The following is a 22,251-nucleotide window of genomic DNA, read 5'->3' on the forward strand; positions in this document are numbered from 1 at the left end:
TGTATTTTCTTTTCATTGTCAAGTGTTGGTTAGGTCTCTCTTCACATTTGTAATAAGTTTATGCACTCTTAAGTTTCGATAGTCATTGAAAAGCACTGGAAATGCAACACCTCTTATGGCTGAGATTTATAACAATAATGTCAAGCTGCCACAACATCATATTCGACTCATAAATTTTGGATATCTGACAGTAATATTAGTGCCTTACCAGCCATGAGCCTCACCCATGTCATTGTTCAAGGTTGAGGTCGATGTCAGTGACAGCCGTCATCCAACCTGGGCCCTCGCCTGCCAGTCCATTGAGTCCACGTGACATTCTCCCTTCAGTATCATTTCTTTGGAGCAGTGTTTTTTTGTTTGTTTGTTTTTTGAGTGGGACATGAGCCCGTTCTGGTATCTCAAGATGCTGTTCCTCCGCATGCCTCCAGGCCACATAAGCCCCACCTAATTCTCCAATAGCAACAAACGAAAATCAAGAGTCAAATTTACCATTATAAAACATGTATTAACTGTAAAGGCATTATTTTAACATTACGAACTGTCATGCTAAAATAAAGGAAGTTAAACACTGGATGGAACATAAAAACATTGAACATACGTAGATCAGATAGCTAGCTAGTCAACTTTCGACTTGTGCTAGAAGCTAGCGCAGCGGTTAAGACTTTTGAAGATTTACACAGACACTATAGTTCATATTCAAAACTATTTTACTTTTGGAACACATACTGTAGTAAATCTATGACTCAGCAGGCAATGATATTATACTTTGAAAACTTGGACTCAATTTGCAAACAATACATTGACTTACTCATCTGTTGTATCATATAAGTGTGATCTGCTCGGTTATACTGTTATAATTGAGTACGTTTAACCTTTATTGTACTTCAGTTTAGAAGGCATTTAACTGTTATCCTCCATCTGTTCAAAGAGGAGAATGACAATGTTAGACAAGAAAAACAAAGCGTGGCATGAATACTAAACTGATTTAGTTCATTAAAGTCAATGTTGTGTAATCAACCAAGGTCATAAAATTATAACGTGGCATTGCGAGCCGTACGCAAACACTGGCCACAACACTGTGAACAAATAAACTCTTGGTTGTGATTGACATTGTAAGAAAGATAATTGATAATTTAGGTTTAGTTTGCAGTGGTGTATAAATGCCTCCTGTCCAAAGTCAGCTATAAAGGAACATTGTGTTCAACTTTGAAGGTTTCGACATGTAAATTGTTACCTTATTTTGATGAGAGACAAACTATTGGCAACATGAAACATTGTATTAAATCTAATCCCGTTAGTGTACCTAACAAAATTTCCAAACATATCCTCATATTTACAAAACAGACCAAACGAAAAGTTCTTCTTATTCTTGACAAACTGAGGCTGCATTGCTTGTCCAGCCAGCATAATAAATAAACAGACCTCTTTCCTGTACCTCAGTGTCACATACTCAGTAATAGTCCAGCAAAACTCTGCTGAAACTTCTATTATCTCCCTTGCAATCGTATCCCTTTTTTTTCCTGGGAGGGACCAAAGCTAGAATAAAGATGGAGACAGGTGTCGGAGGGAAAGAGAAATTCTACAAAGTAAGTGGAAGGAGTCGGGTCGGGCTCTGTTGGCAACGTTGTTGGACTTGCAGCTATCAGCAGGAGAGATCTGCACTGCAGACACTGCGGGGTGGGCCACAGAGACGCCTGGGAATTAGAAGCAGGGGAGCGTGAAGTAAAATGGGGGGAAAGGGGTGGCGTATGGTGGAGTCAGGAGGGGTAATAGGCTAGTTAATGCAGATAAATCTATAGTACAGTTCATGCTAATCAGACTGCTTCATAGTGTGATATTTACGGAAACTATTAGTGTGCTAAAATATGACGCAAACAAACCATAGTTAAATAATATTAATAATACATAAATGATCTAAATACAAGGCAAAATATGTTCCTTTGTATCTGGCCATAACCTTTGAATGTTACTGGTCTTCATGCATCCGAGTTGTCAGGGTGACAGGGTGAAGCCGTGCAGCTGTCAAAGTGGATTCAGGGCTGGTCGAAAAGATGCCAAACACTCTCCTCATGTTTCCTGCTCTTTCCCAGAGGCCTGTTAACAACTTGTGTTTCACTTTAGAGGGCACAATAAACACAAATGTGCACTGCTGCGCTACAAAGGTCTAAGTGCATATCTCTTGATATTATCTACTAATATGTTTGACGGTCACACTGTGCCAGAACTGTGTAAACTTTAGCCTATATCTCTCTCTCTCTTTTTTTTTTTTTTTTTTAAATTTATCTTAACATTTTTCATACTGAGCTACTCAATTGCATTAACAATGTTGATGTTGATCTCCAGGGTTTAGATTTATAAATACTTTTCTATTAAATAACCTAATGTCACATATTTAGAGCTGAAGAATGAAATTGCAATAATACTTGAGGTAACTGAACAGCATTAGAATGCACAACTTAGAGGCTTGCATGCTTGTATTTCATGCTGTTGCATCACTTAGTGCCGTCATTGTTTAACATTAAGTATACTGAATTTTGAATTGAGGAACATGATTGTTGTTTAACATGAAATAGTGGAGACTTTATGTGTATTCCCTTGCAGTGCAGAATATAATTTTGGCTGAAATTTGCAAAACAAAAAAACAAAAACAAAAACAATGAAAATTACTCTCAGTTTCACTTAATGTTGGATTGCTTATTATTCCAAGTTAGTTGTAGTACTTACCAGGAAATGAATGCCTAAGATTGTGGAGAAAAAATGTGGAGATCAGATGAGAACTGGGAATTGTAGACAGACATAAGGTAGAGGTTTGTGCCAAATCAATTAAAATGGAACTAGGATTTTGCTCAAATATAGTACAATTATCAAGATGGGAGAATTGCAACCTTTTAAAGGAGGACGATTACGATTTTAATTGATTTTAACCTAATAAATCCAACAAACGTTTACTTAAATTAACCTAATAAATCCAACAAACGTTTACTTAAAGGTTTCATTTATTCAAAAATAATTCCTGTGCAAAATGTTCAGACACCAGTAACGTATACTGATTCTAGATCAGTTTTAACACAAAATTACATCACATAAAAGCATTTGGATGTAACAGAACATAAGAACAACAGCTTTTAATCATCCAGAAGACAAAATTCGATTTCACGATTTAGCAAATTTTCAACGATTCGATTTTTTAAAATGACAATGTATCGAATTAATTCGATTTATTGCCCAGCCCTAATTGGTTATATTTAGTTTTTTTCTTTAACACGATCTGTCATCGTTTTTTGTTGGAAATTTTATGTAGCAAAAGTACTAGTGTATCAGTACTTGGTATTTGTATTGGTGACAACTTAGGGGTTGAATACTCGTACCGAACATCCCTAAATAGATGTACTTCTTTGATGTTTATGTGCAGCTCATTTAGTGAGTTTTTCTATCAATATTAGACATTGATCCTTGACAGTTGTTGATCAGTCGCTCACTTGAGGACTGTATTCGTACATTTGCTCCCATTCATGATAACTGCAGTATTTCACTTGACCTTGACCACAGCCATTGATACACGTGTGATAAGTTGAAGCACTTTCAGTTCATCATTGGGCTGCTAAAGAAGTAGACACCGTCATGGAGGTAATGGCTCCTAATGTCATTAGCGCTCTCTCTGTAACTAGCGCACACATACGTACTCGGCTACTAGAGGTTGTTACGGCAACATTAGTCATTGTCAACCCAAGTGTAAAAGTGTAAAAGAAGTGTGCCCTCCTTAAATAATTGAGTCGTTGCATCAGTGGGCTGACACATGAGTATACATTGATGTCTCAGGCTATTCATCACTGCCTCCTTAATCAGCTGTTGAACTCTACTAACAAAGTTACGATAACATAATGAGTGTGAGGAGCGAATGCTCTGTGGCACTAAAAAGCAAACAAACAAACAATTGCCTCCAAGGGGGGCCTCCGCTGTATTGGAAGTATAAATCGCAACATGTGGATCCACGGGATGCGCCACGGAAGCCCGCGAAGGACAAAAAGTAGGCATAAACAAGACTTGACCTTCAGAGTGAGACAAAGCGCTCTCGCAGCTCAGAATAGAGAAACTCAATTCTCCTCGAATCAGCTTTCATTGCTGCCAAATGCAGCCCGGGGGATTATTGTTCAGCATTGTCTCGCACCCAAAAAGTACAATAGAATTTCATTCCATTGCATCACATGGGTTCTTTTTGGCCATGGATAAACAGAGAGCAACTCGTGTGCGTTCATTCAGTGGGAGCTTTAGCAGGGAAGGCGATAGGAAATTAATCTTTGATGTGATGAGGCCGCCTTGCAAGGTCACACGAAGGCCAACCACCAAGAATGAAGCGTTTCTCCAGCTGATGGATGATGTCTCTCATTTGAGGTGATGACACATCTCCATATGTACACAATAAATTTAGACGCCACAGTATTTGTGGTGCTTTCCTCCCTGCCCGGCTTTAACAGTACTTACGTCGTGAAATGAATCTTTAAATTGTTGATGTTGCAATTTCCAATAAAATAGTTTTTTATTTTTTATTTATTTATTTTTTAGGATTGCTTTGTATTCCAGTCAGCCGTGTTGAGTGCAGATTACTGTGCACAATGCACATCATTACCTCCGGAAACCCCACTAGGGGAAGCCTTCATTTTTAACTTGCAGTAGAGGAGCTGCAGGAGATTTTTGTGGTTTATTATTTATTATCTACAAAGTTGTGTTGCTTTTTAAGGCTTTATTTTTCTAAAGCGAGACTTAACTGTTGCAGAAGGGATTGGTGCGTTAGTACACTAAGAGAGGATGACTGCTTTTTTTGGTTATATTCAGGTATAACATTGATACACTGATAACATTCGGATTATGTGATTTTACTGTTGACCTTGTTCATATTGATTAATCCATCATTTAAAATGGATTAAAATGCATTGCTGTTTTATCATAGCTCCAATAAAATCAATTGAAAGCGGTTAAGTACTGTCAGAATTTGATTTTGGCTAATTTGATTCTTATATTTTACTATCCTATGATGGGTATCTTGGTGATGTGATCCACAACAAACAATCTCACACACATCACAGTAGAATAAGTACGACGTACCGCTAGATCAAAGTTGCCCTCTCCTGCCCTCTGTTTGGCTACAGCCTGTCATACTGGATCAGTTCCGTTTTAACTCAAACGTCTGATTGATTACCAAGGCCAATTAAAGTTTGACAGCGGCTATTTTTATGCAGTGTAGGGCAGGGCATGTTAAGTACCACTGATTGTCACACCCACCTTTGTGAAACAAATAAGGGTGCCATTAACAGTGATTTATAAATGGGTTATTTAGTAGGGATGGAATGATGTTCAAACATCACGATACAATAATTATCACGATATTGTGGGGAGGTTGGCAATACAAAAAAAAAGGGTCACAATATTGTATAAAAAAAAATATATATATATATATACATATATATATATATATATATACATACATATATATATATATATATATATATATATATATATATATATATATATGTATATATATATATATATATATATATATATATATATATGTATATATATACTGCGATTGGTTGGCAACCAGTCCAGAGTGTCCCCCGCCTACTGCCCAGAGCCAGCTGAGATAGGCGCCAGCAGCCCCCGCGACCCTTGTGAGGAATAAGCGGTCAAGAAAATGGATGGATGGATATATATATATATATATATATATATATATATATATATATATATATATATATATATATATATATATATATATATATATATATATATATAGGGGTGTTAAAAAAAATCGATTCGGCGATATATTGCGATACTACATCGAGCGATTCTCGAATCGATTCAATAATCGGCAGAATCGATTTATTTATTTATTTATTTATTTTTTTAGGATTCACACCTTGAGCATGGAAGAATGTTATATGAACGGAACATTAAGCCTTAATATTTTATTTTAATGATGTTCAAACATGAAACAGATTACAACCTCTATAAGACTGAAATTTCAGATAAATAAATAATACATTTTCATATAAATCTTACACTCTACAAGCTTACTGATTAGTATTTTCGAAATTTGAATGAAAAAAAATCGCAACAATCGACTTATAAATTCGTATCGGGATTAATCGGTATCGAATTGAATCGTGACCTGTGAATCGTGATACGAATCGAATCGTCAGGTACTAGGCAATTCACACCCCTAATATATATATATATATATATATATATATATATATATATATATATATATATATATATATATATATATATATATATATACTGTGCTTTGTACATTACAGCAATGCAAATAAGCACCTACAATCTCTAATAACACTTAATATTGAGGCATTTACTTTTTTTGTTCCCCTTCATCTGACCATTAGTACACAGAAGGGCCAAAAAAATGCCATGTGAAAATTAAACTGCACATAAAAAAATAGCCACCAGAGGGTGCTAGAACTGCACAAATCGAAATCAACCTGACAGATGTGCTGCTTTTAATATCGTGACATGACAACGACAATATACAATATATTGTGGCAGTTTTAATATTACAAAATCACAATATTGCCATTATCGTTACATCCCTATTATTTAATAGTTTTTAACAGTTAGTAAAGAAATTTGTGAAATTGCTACGCAATTATACGTTTATATTGTGTTTTCAATTAGGTTTATAATAATTTGGTGAGATAAAAAGTGGGATAAAAAGTTGCTAATAATTATGAAGTATATATAAGGGGGTAAACTGGGCTGTTTATGATTTATAAAGTTTAAAAAAAATGATTTATCAAAGAAATGACCTGATTTCCAAATGGTGAGCCCAAAATTACACAATATATAATGTAGACAGAAACATATCATGATTGTAATTATTACAATATGTATTATCCATCCATCCATTTTCTTGACCGTTTATTCCTCACAAGAGTCGCTGGGGTGCTGGAGCCTATTTCAGCTGGCATTGGGCAGTAGGCGGGGTACACCCTGGACTGGTCGCCAGCCAATTGCAGGGCAACAATATATTGTAATGTAATGTATTAGTTTGCAATAAATATTATTTTAAACAAATAACTGCCGAGGGCGGCACGGTAGATGAGTGGTTAGCACGTCCGCCTCCCAGTACTGAGGGCTCGGGTTCAAGTCCAGGCGCCGGCCTTCCTGAGTGAAGTTTGCCCGTTCTCCCCGTGCTCGCGTGGGTCTTCTCCGGGTACTCCGGTCTCCTCCCACATTCCAAAGACTTGGAATTGTCCCAAGGTGTGCTTGTGAGTGTGGATGGTTGTTCGTCTCTGTGTGCCCTCCGATTGGCTGGCAACCAGTCCAGGGTGTCCCTCGCCTACTGCCCAGAGCCAGCTGAGATAGGCTCCAGCACCCCCCGCGACCCTTGTGAGGAATAAGCGGTCAAGAAAATGGATGGATGGAAATAACTGCCGAATAGTACATACTATGTAACATATGTGGAAATCACATGATGCTACTGACCAGCTAAAGAAATCGACAACTACCCAATACGGTTCCACTTTACAATTGCGCCAAGAAAAAATTCCAGAGCGCAGATTCAGAGTGTTAACTTGAGCACCTGCCAATGAAACTTTCAGGGGAAGAGCGACCCAGGGAGCACGTGGCGCACAGCGGCCCAGATGTGCAGTCGGCGGCGGGCGCGGCGGGTCCGGAATCGAGCTCCTCCAGACGGAAGCTGCATTGCTGCATCCGGATAACGGCGGTGCAGGTGCGGAAGGCCCTGTGGGGGGTCGCCATGGTGATGTGTGTCTGCTCGTCGTGGGCGGGGTCCACCCAGCTGGCCAAGCTGACCTTTAAGCACTTTGACGCCCCTTTCACCCTCACCTGGTTCGCCACCACCTGGAACTGCCTCTTCTTCCCGCTCTACTACGTCGGGCACCTGTGCAAGAGTCCGGAAAGGCAAACTGCCAGACAGAGATTAAGGTGACATCACAATACACAGCATGAACAAATAAAACCTATTGCTACTATTGTTATTGATGTAAAAATATGTATGTAAAAAAAAAAAAAAAAAACCTAGGGTTTTCATGTGACTAAACTTTTTCATTGTAATTAATCTCATGGCTTCAATAGTTAACTCATGATTAATAGCAAATTTTATGTCTGTTCGAAATGAACAATAAAACATTTTTTTTTCAAAGTTTTCATACTCAACAACATAAAAGTGGAAAAAATATTGAACTAATAGAAATATGGCTGCATCTTTTATTCATTGATACAGTAATTTAATAATAATTCATAAAATTGTGTTAAAATTTAAAATATGTATTGTACTGTAAAAAACAAGTGTGATCTTGATTTGTGTTGAGGTAATTTTCGGCCACTAGATGGCATAATTATCTTTGTTTGACGTTTCATATTAAGAGCTGTCTAATCTTTAACATGAAGTAACTTTTGAAATTCTGCACTTTTTTAAAAATTGCAATATACAACTTGACCCCAGTCTCCGCAAATATATGCATTATTATTATTTTATTAAAGCAAAATTTTGACGCGGACCTGTTTTCTGCTTTGCGACTGGAATTCCCCCAGTACAGGCTTTCCATGTAAGGGGCGGTCATTAATCACGCGTTAAAAAAATGAGTGGCAATAAAGGAAGTTGAAATTAACTCAAAATTAACAACGCATTAATTTTGACACCCCCGGTACAAACACACAAAGTATTTGTCTTCGCGAAACAGGAGACAGAACGGGAGTTTCTTAGATGGAAAAAAATGGAATAATGGGGTAGGTAGGAGGAGAAAAAAACATGGAAGACTTTCTAGATTCCAAACTCATCCAAGCATTCTTTTTTTTAATTTTTTTTTAATTTTTTTTTATTTTTTATTTTTCTGCCCTATGTGTATATTTACAAAGTGTATAGTGCAAAACTAGTGAAGTGAGTAAGAGGAGCGACCAGCGGGGCCTCACCCAACCCGGCGGGTGTAGGTGGCACGCCCGCCCCCCAGCAATTGTGGAATATGAGTTACGAAGCAATATCCAGCCGTTTTTATCCATCTCAGGGGCCGGCCATTTTGCCACTTGCTGTCGACTGAAGATGACATCACAGTTGCTCAGGGCTCTGGCAATGACCAATCACAGCTCACCTGTTTTCTGAAGCTGAGCTGTGATTGGTTGTTACCTGAGCCCTGAGCAACTGATGTCATTGTTCACCATAGATTATTAACATTATTTATACACAATATTTGTCTCATGATAAACACATTTAACATGAATTCAGGCTGCTTATGTTACTACAAACTACTCCTAATCAAATCATGATACATTTTATTATTGTGAGTAATTACAAATGATGGATTTTTCTTACATGTCAGACGTTTTTCTAGACCAAAAAAAAAAAAAAAAAAAAAAAAAAAAAAGGTGATAATTTAGAGTATACCCACTTCTCCGGGGACCAGTACACCACTGGTGATGCGAATAGACAGGATCAGGAATGAGCTCATCACAGAGACAGTACAGACTGAAAAGCTCCAGACACCGGATTGATGGTGATGTGATGTGATCATGTGCAGGTGAGGGACAGTGGATATAAGAGTAGAAGGATGTTGGAAATGGAGTTACCATGTAGGAGGCAGAACCAATATGGAGATTTATGGACGTGGTGAGGGAGCAGAAGATGCAGATGACATGCAGAGATGAAAGCGGATGATTTGCTGTGGCAACCTGTGAATAGAGCGAAGCAAATTATAGAAGAAGCTGTAGTTTTTGCAGAAAATGAAAAAGGATCATTTAAAGCTGCTCTTCGTCACAATTTACCCCAAAATATCTTTATAATAGTCTTTTTATTTGACCATTTATGACTGAAACATCATCTAATTCGTAGATTAACATCTTAGCTGTTCACAGTAGGTACTCCTGCAAGCCTCTGGCCAATGGTTTTCAGAATGGATTTGAATTTGTCTGTGGATGTGACATCATATGCGCATCGTGTACGTGAAGAAGGGCATGTGCAGTTTCATTTTTCGGCCACAGGTGGCAGTAGCGATTCAAAATGGAATTTTCTGCATTCAGAAGCTTTAAAGTCACGTCTGGGTGGCATGGGGTACCCCCTGGACTGGTTGCCAGCCAACTGCACATTCAGACAAAACAATCACACTCACATTCACAGCTATAAACAATTTACAGTAGGTTAACATACCATGCATTTTTTTTTTTTTTTAAATGAGCGAGGACGTACCCAGAGATTACAAAGGCAAGCACAGGGAAAACGTGCACATTTTAATTTCTACTTATTTGATGCAATTAATTGCAGTTTGTCACTTATTTATGGTGGAATCAAGCAATCTTGTTCAAAAAGATCTGAGATGCCACCAACATTTGGTAGAAGTGATGGCTCTGATTGACAACTCCTATGAAAGGATGTTTCACTTCATACATTCACTTCTTCCTTCCTCCGTTCCTCCTACTATCAGAAAAAACCCAGGCATGCACGCACACACATTAGATACACTCAAGTAAGTAAGTTCTTAAAACATCATGTGCCCTTCCTTCAAGGACATGATTGTTTCATTGGCTGTACGCCACCACCCCTTTGCAGGAGCTTTACCCACATGTGTTGTTCAACAATCAGAGCCAGGAAACCTCAAAGGCCTCCCCGCTCAGTCAGAAATGATAGTCAGCATTTTCCGCAGCTCGACAATTATCTACCTCCGCTGGGCTGCGGCAGAATGCATTAAATACTAAACTATAATACTGAGTAGCGGAAAGATCAGCTCCATTTTCTCTAATGAAGTGGAAATAACTCAAGGTGATTCTTTTTAGATTTATATTGCTAAACATGCATCATGCACAAATGGTTAAAAGTATGTATTGAATTTAATTCTCTCACCGTCTTGTGTCTGCATAGGGAGTGTTGTCGCTTTTTCGGGGACGACGGGCTGACCCCCAAGGTGTTCTTCACCAAGGTGGCCCCTTTCGGCCTGCTGTGGATCCTCACCAACTACTTGTACCTGCAGGCCCTCAGGAAGATCAACACGACAGACGTGTCGGCGCTCTTTTGTTGTAACAAGGCCTTTGTCTTCCTGCTCTCCTGGATTGTACTGCGAGACCGCTTCATGGGCGTCAGGGTGAGTTCAAAGGTCGCGTCTGGTGCATCTCTCTCTTGAGTTTTTATAGCACAAGCTGCAGCAGGAAGACACCAAAACATGCATGGTTAGTTTTAACCCATTCACTCCCGGTATAAAAGTATATTTAAAAGTATATTTCTATTTGTTTCCATTTTGCAGCAATTAGCATTAGAATATAGCTAAGTTTCATCATTATTCACAAATCTGTTCAAAACTGTGGGTGAAACAGCTTGTTGCAACATGGCCCTGGTTGATCTCTTATACGCTGTTGCCACCTGCTGGCCGTTTTTGTAATAACAACCATTGCTTCAACAATTCACAGGTTGCATCAAAGCCTTCTGTATGCTCTAGCATTAAACAAAACAAAACAAATCAAAACAAAACAAAAAAACATACAAATACGTCTTTGGGATGCTGGTAATATTTAAAATAGAACATATTTATATGTTTTGGGGAGTTAAAGGCAATACTGGTTAATTCATAGCGCTATTTAAGGACTAGATCGATTTAAGGTTATCCAATCAGGTCATGCCATGCCGCAACAATGAGGCACTCTAAAAGTGCCACATCAATGCAAAGGTCCCTGTCCGCAGACTCTTAACGCAAAATTTTTGAAATTATTTTTTTAATCTCACTCCTCCACCTTCTCTCTGTGTCACTTTGGACATGGACCATGTGGCACTCTAAAGCAACTGCCCTTTTTTTTCAGCCCTCTCCATGCTCTTCTGTCTTTCTCTTTTTGACACGTGTGCACTCAAGGCGGACAACAAGGCACTCTAAAGCGGCCACACCGGTGGACTATCTGAATGGGAAACGTATTTTCAGGTTGTAGTCATAGTTGGCTAGTTAACTGCCCGTCGCAAGTGCTAAACAAAGCAAACGAAGGTGTTATATAGTGGGGGAGTGGAGACTCATGCCAGGGTCCCGTTTTAGCCACACCCAAAAACTTGGGAATACTGAAATTGTCTCCGCAATTGAGTACTACATACTTCTCATAGTTGTGTTTTTAGTTCTCTGAGTTCCTTTTTTTAACATAATGCCACATTATTATGATGCTGATTATTATTATTATTATTAGAGCCTTTGCTGTTGATTGCAAAAATGTTTTTAAAAATTTTACTAGTCTTATATTTTGTTCAACCTGTGCAGATCTGTCACTTTCTGTTAATTGATTCAAAATCCGAGTCAACACGTGACACACATGCAGCAGGGAAGTGTTGCAGTGATTGAAAGGTGCGTTACCTCGTATGTCTCTGTGTGTTACGGAGAGAGCAGTGGAAGGATTTAGCTCAGTATTTCCTTCCTGCACACGTCCTCCGCAGGATGGATCCCTCTCCTCCCTTTTTTCTGTTCCCTTCACACACCCACTCAAGCATCTCTTCGTCTTGCCATTATGTGCGATGAAAGGCCTCCATAAGAAGGAAAGCCAGATATAATCCGACTCCTCTCCTTCTTCCCACCCACAGCCTGTCTATATGTCTTCCTGTTTATGTTTGGTGGTACACATTGCACAGTTTGGATGTCTGCAGCAATGCAGGGGACGCTGGACCAGTTTGTCATGAGTGTGCACAAGCAGAGACGTGCACGAGCAGAGAGACGCTACATCATCCCTCTGTGATGTGTGCAAAAGCAGATGGAGCAATCCTATTGGCACACTTGTGTTGTACTGTGAATTGCAATGTCTGGGAGTCACTTGGGCACAATTTTAGGTGGTAAATTCAGCATGTAGTATTGCAACAACACTATTTTTTTTTTTTAATAATTGAGGGAAATTGTCCACATCATTGATGCATCAGGTTTTTTTTTTAACTTTTCGTTGTATATCAAATATTCAGTCGTTGAAAATGCTGCAGTATGTGTTGTATGATGTGAACTTTATTATTAACACATTCACTCCCAGCCATTTTCACTGAAGCAAGCACCTTCACTCCCGTCTGTTTTACTGTATTTGGACTGATTTTGCAAGGCCCACAAAATATTGTGTTCTATTGCTATAAAAACATGGAACTTACCAAAAGAGTCTCTTCTTTCATCAGGAAAAAAAAGTATATTTCTATCTGTTTCCGTTTTGCAGCAATTAGCATTAGAATATAGCTAAGTTTCATCATTATTCAAAAATCTGCTTAGAATGGTGGAGAAACAGCTTGTTTTCATCATGGCCCTGGTTAATCTCGTATACTCTGCTTCCAGCTGTTGGCCGTTTTTGTAATTACTACCATTTTTTTTCAATCTTTCTCTGCAGTTGAGAGGCTGCACCAACGCCTTCTGTATGCTCTAGAATTACAAAACAACAACAACAACAACAACAACAACAACAAAAACGTATAAATACGTTTTTGGGACACAATACATTTAAAATTGAAAGTATTTATACGTTTTTGGGAGCAAATTAGTTAATATGCATTTATATAATTCAATACGAGTAGTTAAGACCAAGTCGAGTTCAGTTATATGAAAAGACGTAATTGAATTTCCTTGAATAATGGCGGCACGATGAGTGAGTGGTTAGCATGTCCGCCTCCCAGTTCTGGGGACTCGGGTTCGAGTCCAGGCTCCGGCTTTCCTGGGTAGAGTTTGCATGTTCTCCCCATGCCCGCGTGGGTCTTCTTCCGGGTACTCCGGTCTCCTCCCACATTCCAAAGACATGCATAGCAGGTTAATTGGGCGCTCCGAATCGTCCCTAGGTGTGAATGTGAGCGTGGATGGTTGTTCGTCTCTGTGTGCCCTGCGATTGGCTGGCAACCAGTCCAGGGTGTACCCCGCCTACTGCCCAAAGCCAGCTGAGATAGGCTCCAGCACCCGCACGACCCTTGTGAGGAATAAGCGGTCATGAAAATGGATGGATGGAATTTCCTTGAATATAAACTAAAGGAACTAAACATTCGTGTTCATAATTAAAATGAAAACATACAATATGTATACTTTTATTGTTAATACACATCTACATTTTTTTTTAAATGTAACTATTCATTATATTGTTTTGTTTAAATAATGAAATAAAATTGTCTGGAACCAGTTTACATAAAAATGTGAAATAATAAATAGTAAATCATGCATAAAAATATGAATTATTAGACATGTTTAGTTGGAGTCATGACCTTATCCTATCCCTATTTGATCCCCCACAATGTGCTGACATGTCTAAAAAAACTACATTAAGTACTGTATAAAAGCATGAGGTTGTTGACCTTGAGGTTAGCGGCAGCCCTCCGTCTTGACTGACAGGCGGCCTGCAGTGCTGAGAGAACCATTTTGTCAAAGGTGCCATGCCTGTGAGGGATGTTAGGAGGGCTCTGGCCAGTCCATTTATCTTCCTGACAACTCCTTAATGCACAAGTAATCCACTAAACTGGACTCATGCCTGCTTGCTATCTTTATAACAGTGAGGCCTGTAAAAACATACGATCTCGAATTTATGGTGCGCTACTTTGAGGTTTTTTGAGGACGCTGTGCTCCCTGCGTTTGGCGCGATGGCTTGCAGTGGAAATCAATGCAAGACAATCAACTACTAGAACACTGCAGGAGCTTCATCTGCTGACTTTGAAATAAAGCTTATGCATCAGAGCACAACAAAGAGGAGGCCATCTGCAGCAGCGGTCAAAAAGTCGCCACACTGTGAACACCATGTTGTTAATAGTCTTCTCCTCTGTCCACAGATCGTGGCGGCCATCTTGGCCATAGCAGGTATCGTCATGATGACCTACGCCGACGGCTTCCATAGTCACTCGGTCATTGGTATCACGCTGGTCGTTACTTCGGCATCCATGTCTGCACTTTACAAGGTAGAATTATTTTATTTATAGCTGGATTGAGCTTTAATTGAGATCGAAATCTATGTTAAACAATCATTATTTAATCCTCCTATGCAAACTGCAATTCACACTGAATAGTCATTAAATCACTAGTACACCTGTACAATCTGTCCCAATAGTTGAAGTGAGCCAGTAGTCAAATAAGAAGACATGTTTTCATATAAACTACATGACACCCTGAACAATACATTTAATATTGTGATAGAAGTTTCAAATCAAATATCATATAAACCTAGACTAAGTGTAATTTCTGGAGAAATTGCGTGGGAATGCTGAATGCTAATAGCTGAATGCTAAGATTTGAATGCATGTGGAATGCTTATGAAGTAAACTGAGAGATAAATTATGAAATTATAAGTTCCTGGTTACTGGACAATGCGCTTTACCAACTGTGCCACCAAGCAGTATCAGACATCTGGTCATGATGATAAGTTATACGTATGCAAGTGGGCGTGGAAAGTGATTACTTAGAAAAAGTTCAGCGTCTGTCCCATTGAAAATCAATGGGGAAAACTTGATATTAAACCTTCAATTGTGTAAAGACTGCAATTAATGTGCAATCAGACGATAAATACCCCAGGAGGCATCAATTTTTGAAGCTAGTTGAAATTTGAACAGTTTAAATTGTAAGTATTATGTGGGAGTTGTTACGCGGCAAAAAAGTGTGGAGAATAAAAAACACAATTACATATGTGGGATTTCCACAATAAAATGAGATACAATTTTGTCACTCTCTATATATAAAAAGCTGCCATATCAGCACAAAAATGGACAGAAATGCAGTAACTGTTTTTTTCCATTATGTTGCATTTACATTTCTGCCAAATATAATTGATTAATTAATTCTTTAATTCTAGAATTATAATTAATTGTAGAATAGAATAATCAGCGAGAATAAGTCTTGCAATTGAGAAATTTGATTACAAAAAATGCAAAATGATATATAGAGGTAGAGAATTGCAATAGAAAATAAACAAGCAAACCTAAACCCTTTAAAAAAAAAATCTCCTACAGTATATAGTTGTTTATCTCTAAAAGTAGGCTGACTGACATCGTCTCAATGCAGGTGTACCTAATGTTTTGTATTTAATGAAGGTCATCCTCTATGCTGTGCCACAGGAGGTCACATTGTGTGCTTTCATGAGTAACTCCTCTCCTTCCTGCCAGGTTCTCTTCAAGATGGTCCTAGGCAGTGCCAAATTCGGTGAAGCTGCGCTTTTTCTGAGCATTGTGGGAGGTGCCAACTTTGTTTTTATCAGCATTGTGCCCGTCGTCCTATATTTTACTCGGGTGGAGTACATTGAATGGCCAGGTGACATTCCCTGGGGATACCTGTGTGGAGTTGCAGCCCTGCTTTTTGGTGAATAAAATAAATCACTTAGATCTTGTTATCTCTTATCACTCTGCCAAAAATAATGCTGCTCAAATTCTGCTTCTTCACACAGCTTTCAACATCCTGGTCAACTTTGGCATTGCCATAACATATCCAACTTTTATCTCCCTTGGCATCGTCTTAAGTGTTCCTGTCAATGCCAGTAAGTGTTTCATTTAATAGTTACAGTCAGGACTCCACAGAACATTTTGCCCTTGAGAATGCATTGAGGTCCTCAGAGGTTTGATTTCAACACAGTAATGAAACTGATAGTCTCATAGGATCTTTAGTTTGATTTTGTAATGATTATTTCTTTCTCAAGTTCAATAATTTCCAGTTCCAAATGTTTGACGTAGCTATAGAACATGAATCAGCAACCTTTCCTATCAAAAGAGCCATTTTAGGCTGAATAAATAACCAAAAATGTATCTGGAGCCACAAAACATTTGAAGATTGTGATGAAGGAAACAGTGTGTTAGTGTTACTTTAACTGAGGGCACTATCACATAAAAATATGCAGCATCCAATACATTGACATTAATTTTCTTCTACCTTTCATCTTTAGTTTTCTCTTCTTTTTTTTTTTTTTTGAAATATTCATACATTTTTAGTCTTTTCTTTTTTTCATGTTCATACATTTTTAGACTTTTCTGCCTTTCTGTTAAATTTCTGATTTTTTTTTTGGCAATTTTATGGATATATTATGGTCATTTTCTGCCTCTCTTCCCCTTTTTCTTTGGACATTTTATGGCAATTTTGACATTTTTTCCTGCCTTTTTTGGCCATCACTTTTCTGACATTTTTGTGGACATTTTATGGTACTTTTCAAGATTTCTTCTTTTGTTTTTGGACATTTTATAGTTAGTGAATGTTTTATTTTATTTTCCTTTTTTAAAATAAATAAATAAATAAATAAATACATATTCGTATTTTATATTTATTTTATTTATTTATTTATGAATTTATTTATTTATTTATTTATTTATTTTTGATAAATTTTCTGACTTTTTGGTGGAATTCAAAAAATATTTCATGGTAATTTTCTGCCTTTCTTTTGTTTTTGGACATTTTAGGTTACTTTTTGAACATTTTCTTTTCTTCCTCTTTTTTCTTTTTTTTCTTTTCCAATTTCATGGACATTTTATGTTAAATTTCCACTTTTCCTCTTCCTTTTTGGAGATTTTATGGTTACTTTTTGGACAATTTTAGGTAATTAAAAAAAGAAGAAGATATATTTCATCTTTTTCTGACAACTTAAAAATTGTACTCTGACATTTTTGGAATACAATTTAGAAATCCTCAGGGAGCCACAGGAAAGGGATAGCCACATGTGGCTCCAGAGCAAGAGGTTGCAGACTCCTGCTCTAGACCCTCAGCTACATTACATTTTGACAGCACCTCAGTTTTCAAATCAACAGAAACATTTCCAAATTACTTAACTTATTTTTTCCTCCTCACCTGCAGTGGTGGACTTTTACACGTGTGACATTAATTTCAACACGGTGCGCCTCATCGCCGTCTCCATCATCTGTCTGGGCTTTCTCATGCTGCTCCTTCCAGAGGACTGGGACCAGTGCATCATCCGGCTGAGCACCAAGCTGCGCAAACGCGACGAGCCGGCCGAGGGAGGCGCGGAGGCGGGGGCCTCCACGGGGCTCAACTGGAGGGGCCGAGCCAGGACCTCCATGTCCACATTTTCACGCTGACTGGGATATTTAATGGCCTCCTTGGATATGAACTTTTGTCTGTAAAATTTGGACCAGAAAGAGAGATTGTCTGCCATCATTGAGTTGATGCATGGACTCAAACCAGATGTACCCTTCTTACTTAAATATAATCAGGTATTGCAGACAAAGTTACCACTGTACCTGTCATCGATTTTTCCATTGGTCATCACATTTTTGGCCTGGGAAGACTTGGCAACATTATTGGGGAAGAAAGACAGCACCATGCGGACTTGATTGGCTTGAAGACAAAACACATGCTTAGCAATCCAAAGAAGAATGCCTACAAATGCTGAAATGCCTGCAAAATGACGGGAGGCCCCGAGTGGCATCCCACAGGTGTCATGACAGATTCCTTCCTCCTTTTGCACTGTATATAACAGCTTGTAGTTCACACCTGCCGACTTGATGTGTTCATGTGGTGTGAACAAGCCCGCGTGGACATGCGAGGCTCAGTGTGAGCACAACATGCTTTTACTGCACCTCGCTCCCATCCAAAGCCTTTTTTTGGACCACTGATTGGCCCCCTGCATTCATGCGCTCTCCCGGGGCTAAGATGGAACCACGCGCCACTCTGCCTGGCGGTCTATAGTCGAGAGCTCTGAAAAGTAAAACGTGCAATGCATGATTAGCTTGGATTGTCATGAAACGACACCGTTTTCGGTTCAGCCAACTTTCTAAAGGTTACTGTCAAAAGTAGTTTTTAAGTATTGTAACCTTTGGTTGAAAGCAATTAGATTCACTGTGAACGGAACTACACTGAGCCCCCCTTTGGATTTCATTTCATTTCATTTAACTCACACACAATAGTCATACGGAGCAAATTTAAACTACATCTCATTTTTACATGCAGTGGATAGATAAGTTTTCTACTTTTCCACTCACTAGACACTTCATTAGGTACACAACACACAATTTAACGAGATCCAATCCTAACGAGATCCAATCCAGAAGTTATGTCAAAGATTTGCCAATTCGAGGATTTACTGTAATTGAAGGCAGCCGGATTCGATTTTGTGTACCTCATGCCGTGGCTAGTGTGTAGCCTGGAGACACATGATCTATCTTTTTGTTGTTGTTTACTGTATTTCTGATACTTGAGGCAAGTTACCAGTGAAGATGAACCTGAGCCTTGAATGAAGAGCTGGAAACTGCCTTGTTGTGAATGTATGAACATCACGATGTGCAATCTGCTTTTTTACAGTGCCACCACAGACTTCTGCAGAAAAATATTCATCTGCATTTTTATTTTTATTTTTTTTTTTTACACTTCATTCCCTTTCATATTTGTTTTGCATCTGGCTGCTGTTGAGACAGGGCAGCCCGATGTTGACATCACACAGTTATCACGACCACTTCACTGCCTTCTCTTTGTTTTCACAGCAGCATACATAAGCACTGTTTCCCATTGTCATTCTCAATGACAATAAACAAGAATATTGTATTCCTCTGGAATTATTGCTAGACATCAATGTAAACCTTTGTAAGGAATGACGATTTTATACACTGAGATGCAGCATAATGTATGAATATCACATTTGAGGAAGGAGTATGGAAGGTGTGATTATTAAATGATCTGGTTGGGGGGGATCTTCAAGTATATTCACATATACTTCATAAAAGATTACTTTTCAATACATCCATTGTCCAGGTTTGGTTTCTTCTTGCCAATTTTTAATTTTGATGCATTTCACTGATATTTCAGAGCAGACATTTACTGTTTTCTATCATAACTTTTATAAACTATAACCTTAGTTTGATGTTTTAAAGCATATCAGAGCTTGCACTATATGAGCCTTTAGATGTACAGAAGATGAAAATGGAAGAAAATCTGGAGCTATAACAGCTTTCACACTCTTCTGGGAAAAAAACTTGTGAAAAGATTTAGGACTAAGTCTATAGGGATTTTTGTCCAATTGTTCAAAATTTGTTTTGTTTAGCCTCTGAACGATTAACTAATTGACTAGGAGAAGTGTCCAAAAACTTTTGTCCATTTTGTTTATGGGATAAGTAGGTTTTCTGATGGGGCTTGCTCTACTTTCACTGTAATCTGACCATAAACAAAAGTGGCCCTTGGTGCCACTGTCAAAGCAGAAAATGGTAGTCTGCCGCCCTCTTGTGTCCTACAGGGCACTTGCAGGTACTCCAACTTCCTGACACCGCAGGGGTCTTGCCAAGTAGAGCAAGATGGGGCGACCTCTTCATGGAGACACGTTTTGCATACATTCTCACTGTAAGGATGCTTGCAGTCAGTGCTGATAGTGAAAACTGGAGCGCAATACTGGGAGGTGTCCGAGCTGGATGTCGACCCGGGATGCGGGGTGGTGAGGATGCAGGGTTCCACCTCCCCCCCTGATCTGACACTTCCCATTCCAGTTCTCAGCTTCTGCTTCAACCCCCGCAGAGCTGCCTGGAAGCGCTTGCTGAACAGAGCGTATAGCAGTGGGTTGAAGTCGGAATTGAGCAGCACCAGAAAGTAGGAAAAAGTCAGAGCAGAGGGAGGCAACAGGGAGGCCTCACCAGAGATTGCTGCTTCTGTGGCCTGAATAAGAGCGACCCCAATGTAGGGGGTCCAGCACAGGAAGAAGGCTAAGATGACCAGAAAGAGGCGAGTAACTCCTTGATGGTGCTGCTGGGAGTCCTGCAGGGGATGGGGGGATGACAACACAGAGATGATCTCCCTGGAGGAAACTGAATGAGCAGACACAAACTGTCCACTTAGATGATAGACTAGTGTGGCGGGGCTGTGCAAAGAAGGGAACATGAAATTTGGATCCCTTCTCCCTTGAACCGAGTCCTCCAAACTGTGAATCCTCTTGACATGATTACGTGCCACCTTGATGATGTTCACGTAACAAACGAGGACAATCATGGCAGGCATTAGGTAGGAGAGGCTGGTCATAGTGGCCGTGTAGCTGGGACTGCTGGCCCAGTCTACCACACAGCTGTACACGGGAGCCACATAAGTCACAGAGCTCCAGCCCAGCAGAGGGGGACAGCTGGTTGCCATGGCTTGCAGCCAGATCCACAGGACCACCAAGCACATCCGACACGGGGTGCAGCGGGAGGTGTAGCGCAGGCAGTCCATGATGGAGTGGTAGCGGTCTAAAGCGATGGCAGCCATTGTGAGAACAGATACTGTGCAGTAGACAGAGGAGGTGTAGGCCACAAATAGACACAGGTTCTGTTAAGGGAGAAACAAAATAAATGGATGAAATCAGACGAAGGCAGAAAGTCCAAGAGATTTCTTACGAAACATTCGGCCCATCCAGGCTTCATGATGGACAAAGCAACAAAGGGCATAACACCGAGGCCCAACAGGAGGTCACTGATGGCCAAGTTCATGATCAACACTGATGTCACCTGGTGGAGAGACTTGGTGGCTACCACTAAGATAATGACAAGAAGGTTACCTACACAGAAACACATATGTCACAGTGGTTAGACACATTGTCAGAGTTGACAACAGAATTTCCAGTCATTTGTTAGGTTGTAGTATTATTTTAATCTTTCGCTACTCAAAATGTTCTCATTTGTAATAGTTTAGGCACAGCAAATAGGTAGGCATACACGAGGAAGAGTTCCATTACATTGGGGATGGGGGGGGGGGGGGGGAATTTATACCAACATTTCTGGCTTAACAAACTGGCTGCCCCGCAGAGGTATCATTTAAGGGTATTGTTTGCAGTGGTGTTGAGAAGGGTCTCAATTATCTGTCATTCAAAAACAGAAGTGTTATTTTTGTAAGTGCAGGATGTTGATACTGCTCTGAAAGTTCTCGTTTAACAATTGAGGGAGTGTAATTCTATATATATTTTTTTTAAAGTATCATATTTGGAAACTAGGTACACTATATCCATTTACTCACTCTAAGGAACTAGCTAAAGCGATTATAAGGTTGGTTATATTTACATTAATATAAATAAACTTTAAGCTAATTAGCTTAAAGTTACACACTAAAGTACATACATAAATAAAAACATCATAGGATGTGTGCTACCTGTCACCGAGCCCAGAGACATCACTACCACGAGCGCCACCAGCAGCGACTCAATCCGTGTGGGCACGCCGTTCCCCGAATCACCTTTTCGGCTCGAGTTGACGACCGCAGCTCCCAAACAGCCGCTGCCTTCCAGGACGTCCATTCCAGGCCTATTTAATAACCTACACTTTACCCACTGTGGCAAAAACGATTCACAAATTGTATTCTGAACTTCATCGGGTTCACACAGAACATC

The 22,251-nt window shown here is 39.3% G+C and overlaps 2 protein-coding genes across 3 annotated transcripts in view; one reads left to right on the forward strand and one right to left on the reverse strand.

Moving 5' to 3' along the window:
• Positions 1 to 19,652, forward strand: part of slc35f3b (solute carrier family 35 member F3b) — a 45,600-nt gene extending 25,948 nt beyond the window's left edge. For both annotated transcript variants that reach the window (XM_077495827.1, XM_077495828.1), the window contains 6 exons: positions 7,617 to 7,962; positions 10,886 to 11,105; positions 14,762 to 14,887; positions 16,085 to 16,277; positions 16,363 to 16,452; positions 17,754 to 19,652. In XM_077495827.1, coding sequence (XP_077351953.1) covers positions 7,617 to 7,962; positions 10,886 to 11,105; positions 14,762 to 14,887; positions 16,085 to 16,277; positions 16,363 to 16,452; positions 17,754 to 17,995 — 1,217 coding nt within the window. In that variant the 3' untranslated portion in view covers positions 17,996 to 19,652. The remainder of the gene's footprint in view (positions 1 to 7,616; positions 7,963 to 10,885; positions 11,106 to 14,761; positions 14,888 to 16,084; positions 16,278 to 16,362; positions 16,453 to 17,753) is intronic.
• Positions 19,653 to 19,895: 243 nt separating this feature from the next.
• Positions 19,896 to 22,158, reverse strand: LOC144001628 (5-hydroxytryptamine receptor 1D). The gene is made up of 3 exons (XM_077496115.1): positions 22,014 to 22,158; positions 21,266 to 21,426; positions 19,896 to 21,197 (listed from the first exon to the last, which is right to left on the reverse strand). Exons 1-3 carry the CDS (start codon positions 22,156 to 22,158, stop codon positions 20,013 to 20,015), a joined length of 1,491 nt encoding a protein of 496 aa, XP_077352241.1. The 3' UTR covers positions 19,896 to 20,012.
• Positions 22,159 to 22,251: the final 93 nt, after the last annotated feature.

Source organism: Festucalex cinctus, chromosome 14 (assembly GCF_051991245.1).
Source record: "Festucalex cinctus isolate MCC-2025b chromosome 14, RoL_Fcin_1.0, whole genome shotgun sequence".
Lineage (NCBI taxonomy): Eukaryota > Metazoa > Chordata > Actinopteri > Syngnathiformes > Syngnathidae > Festucalex > Festucalex cinctus.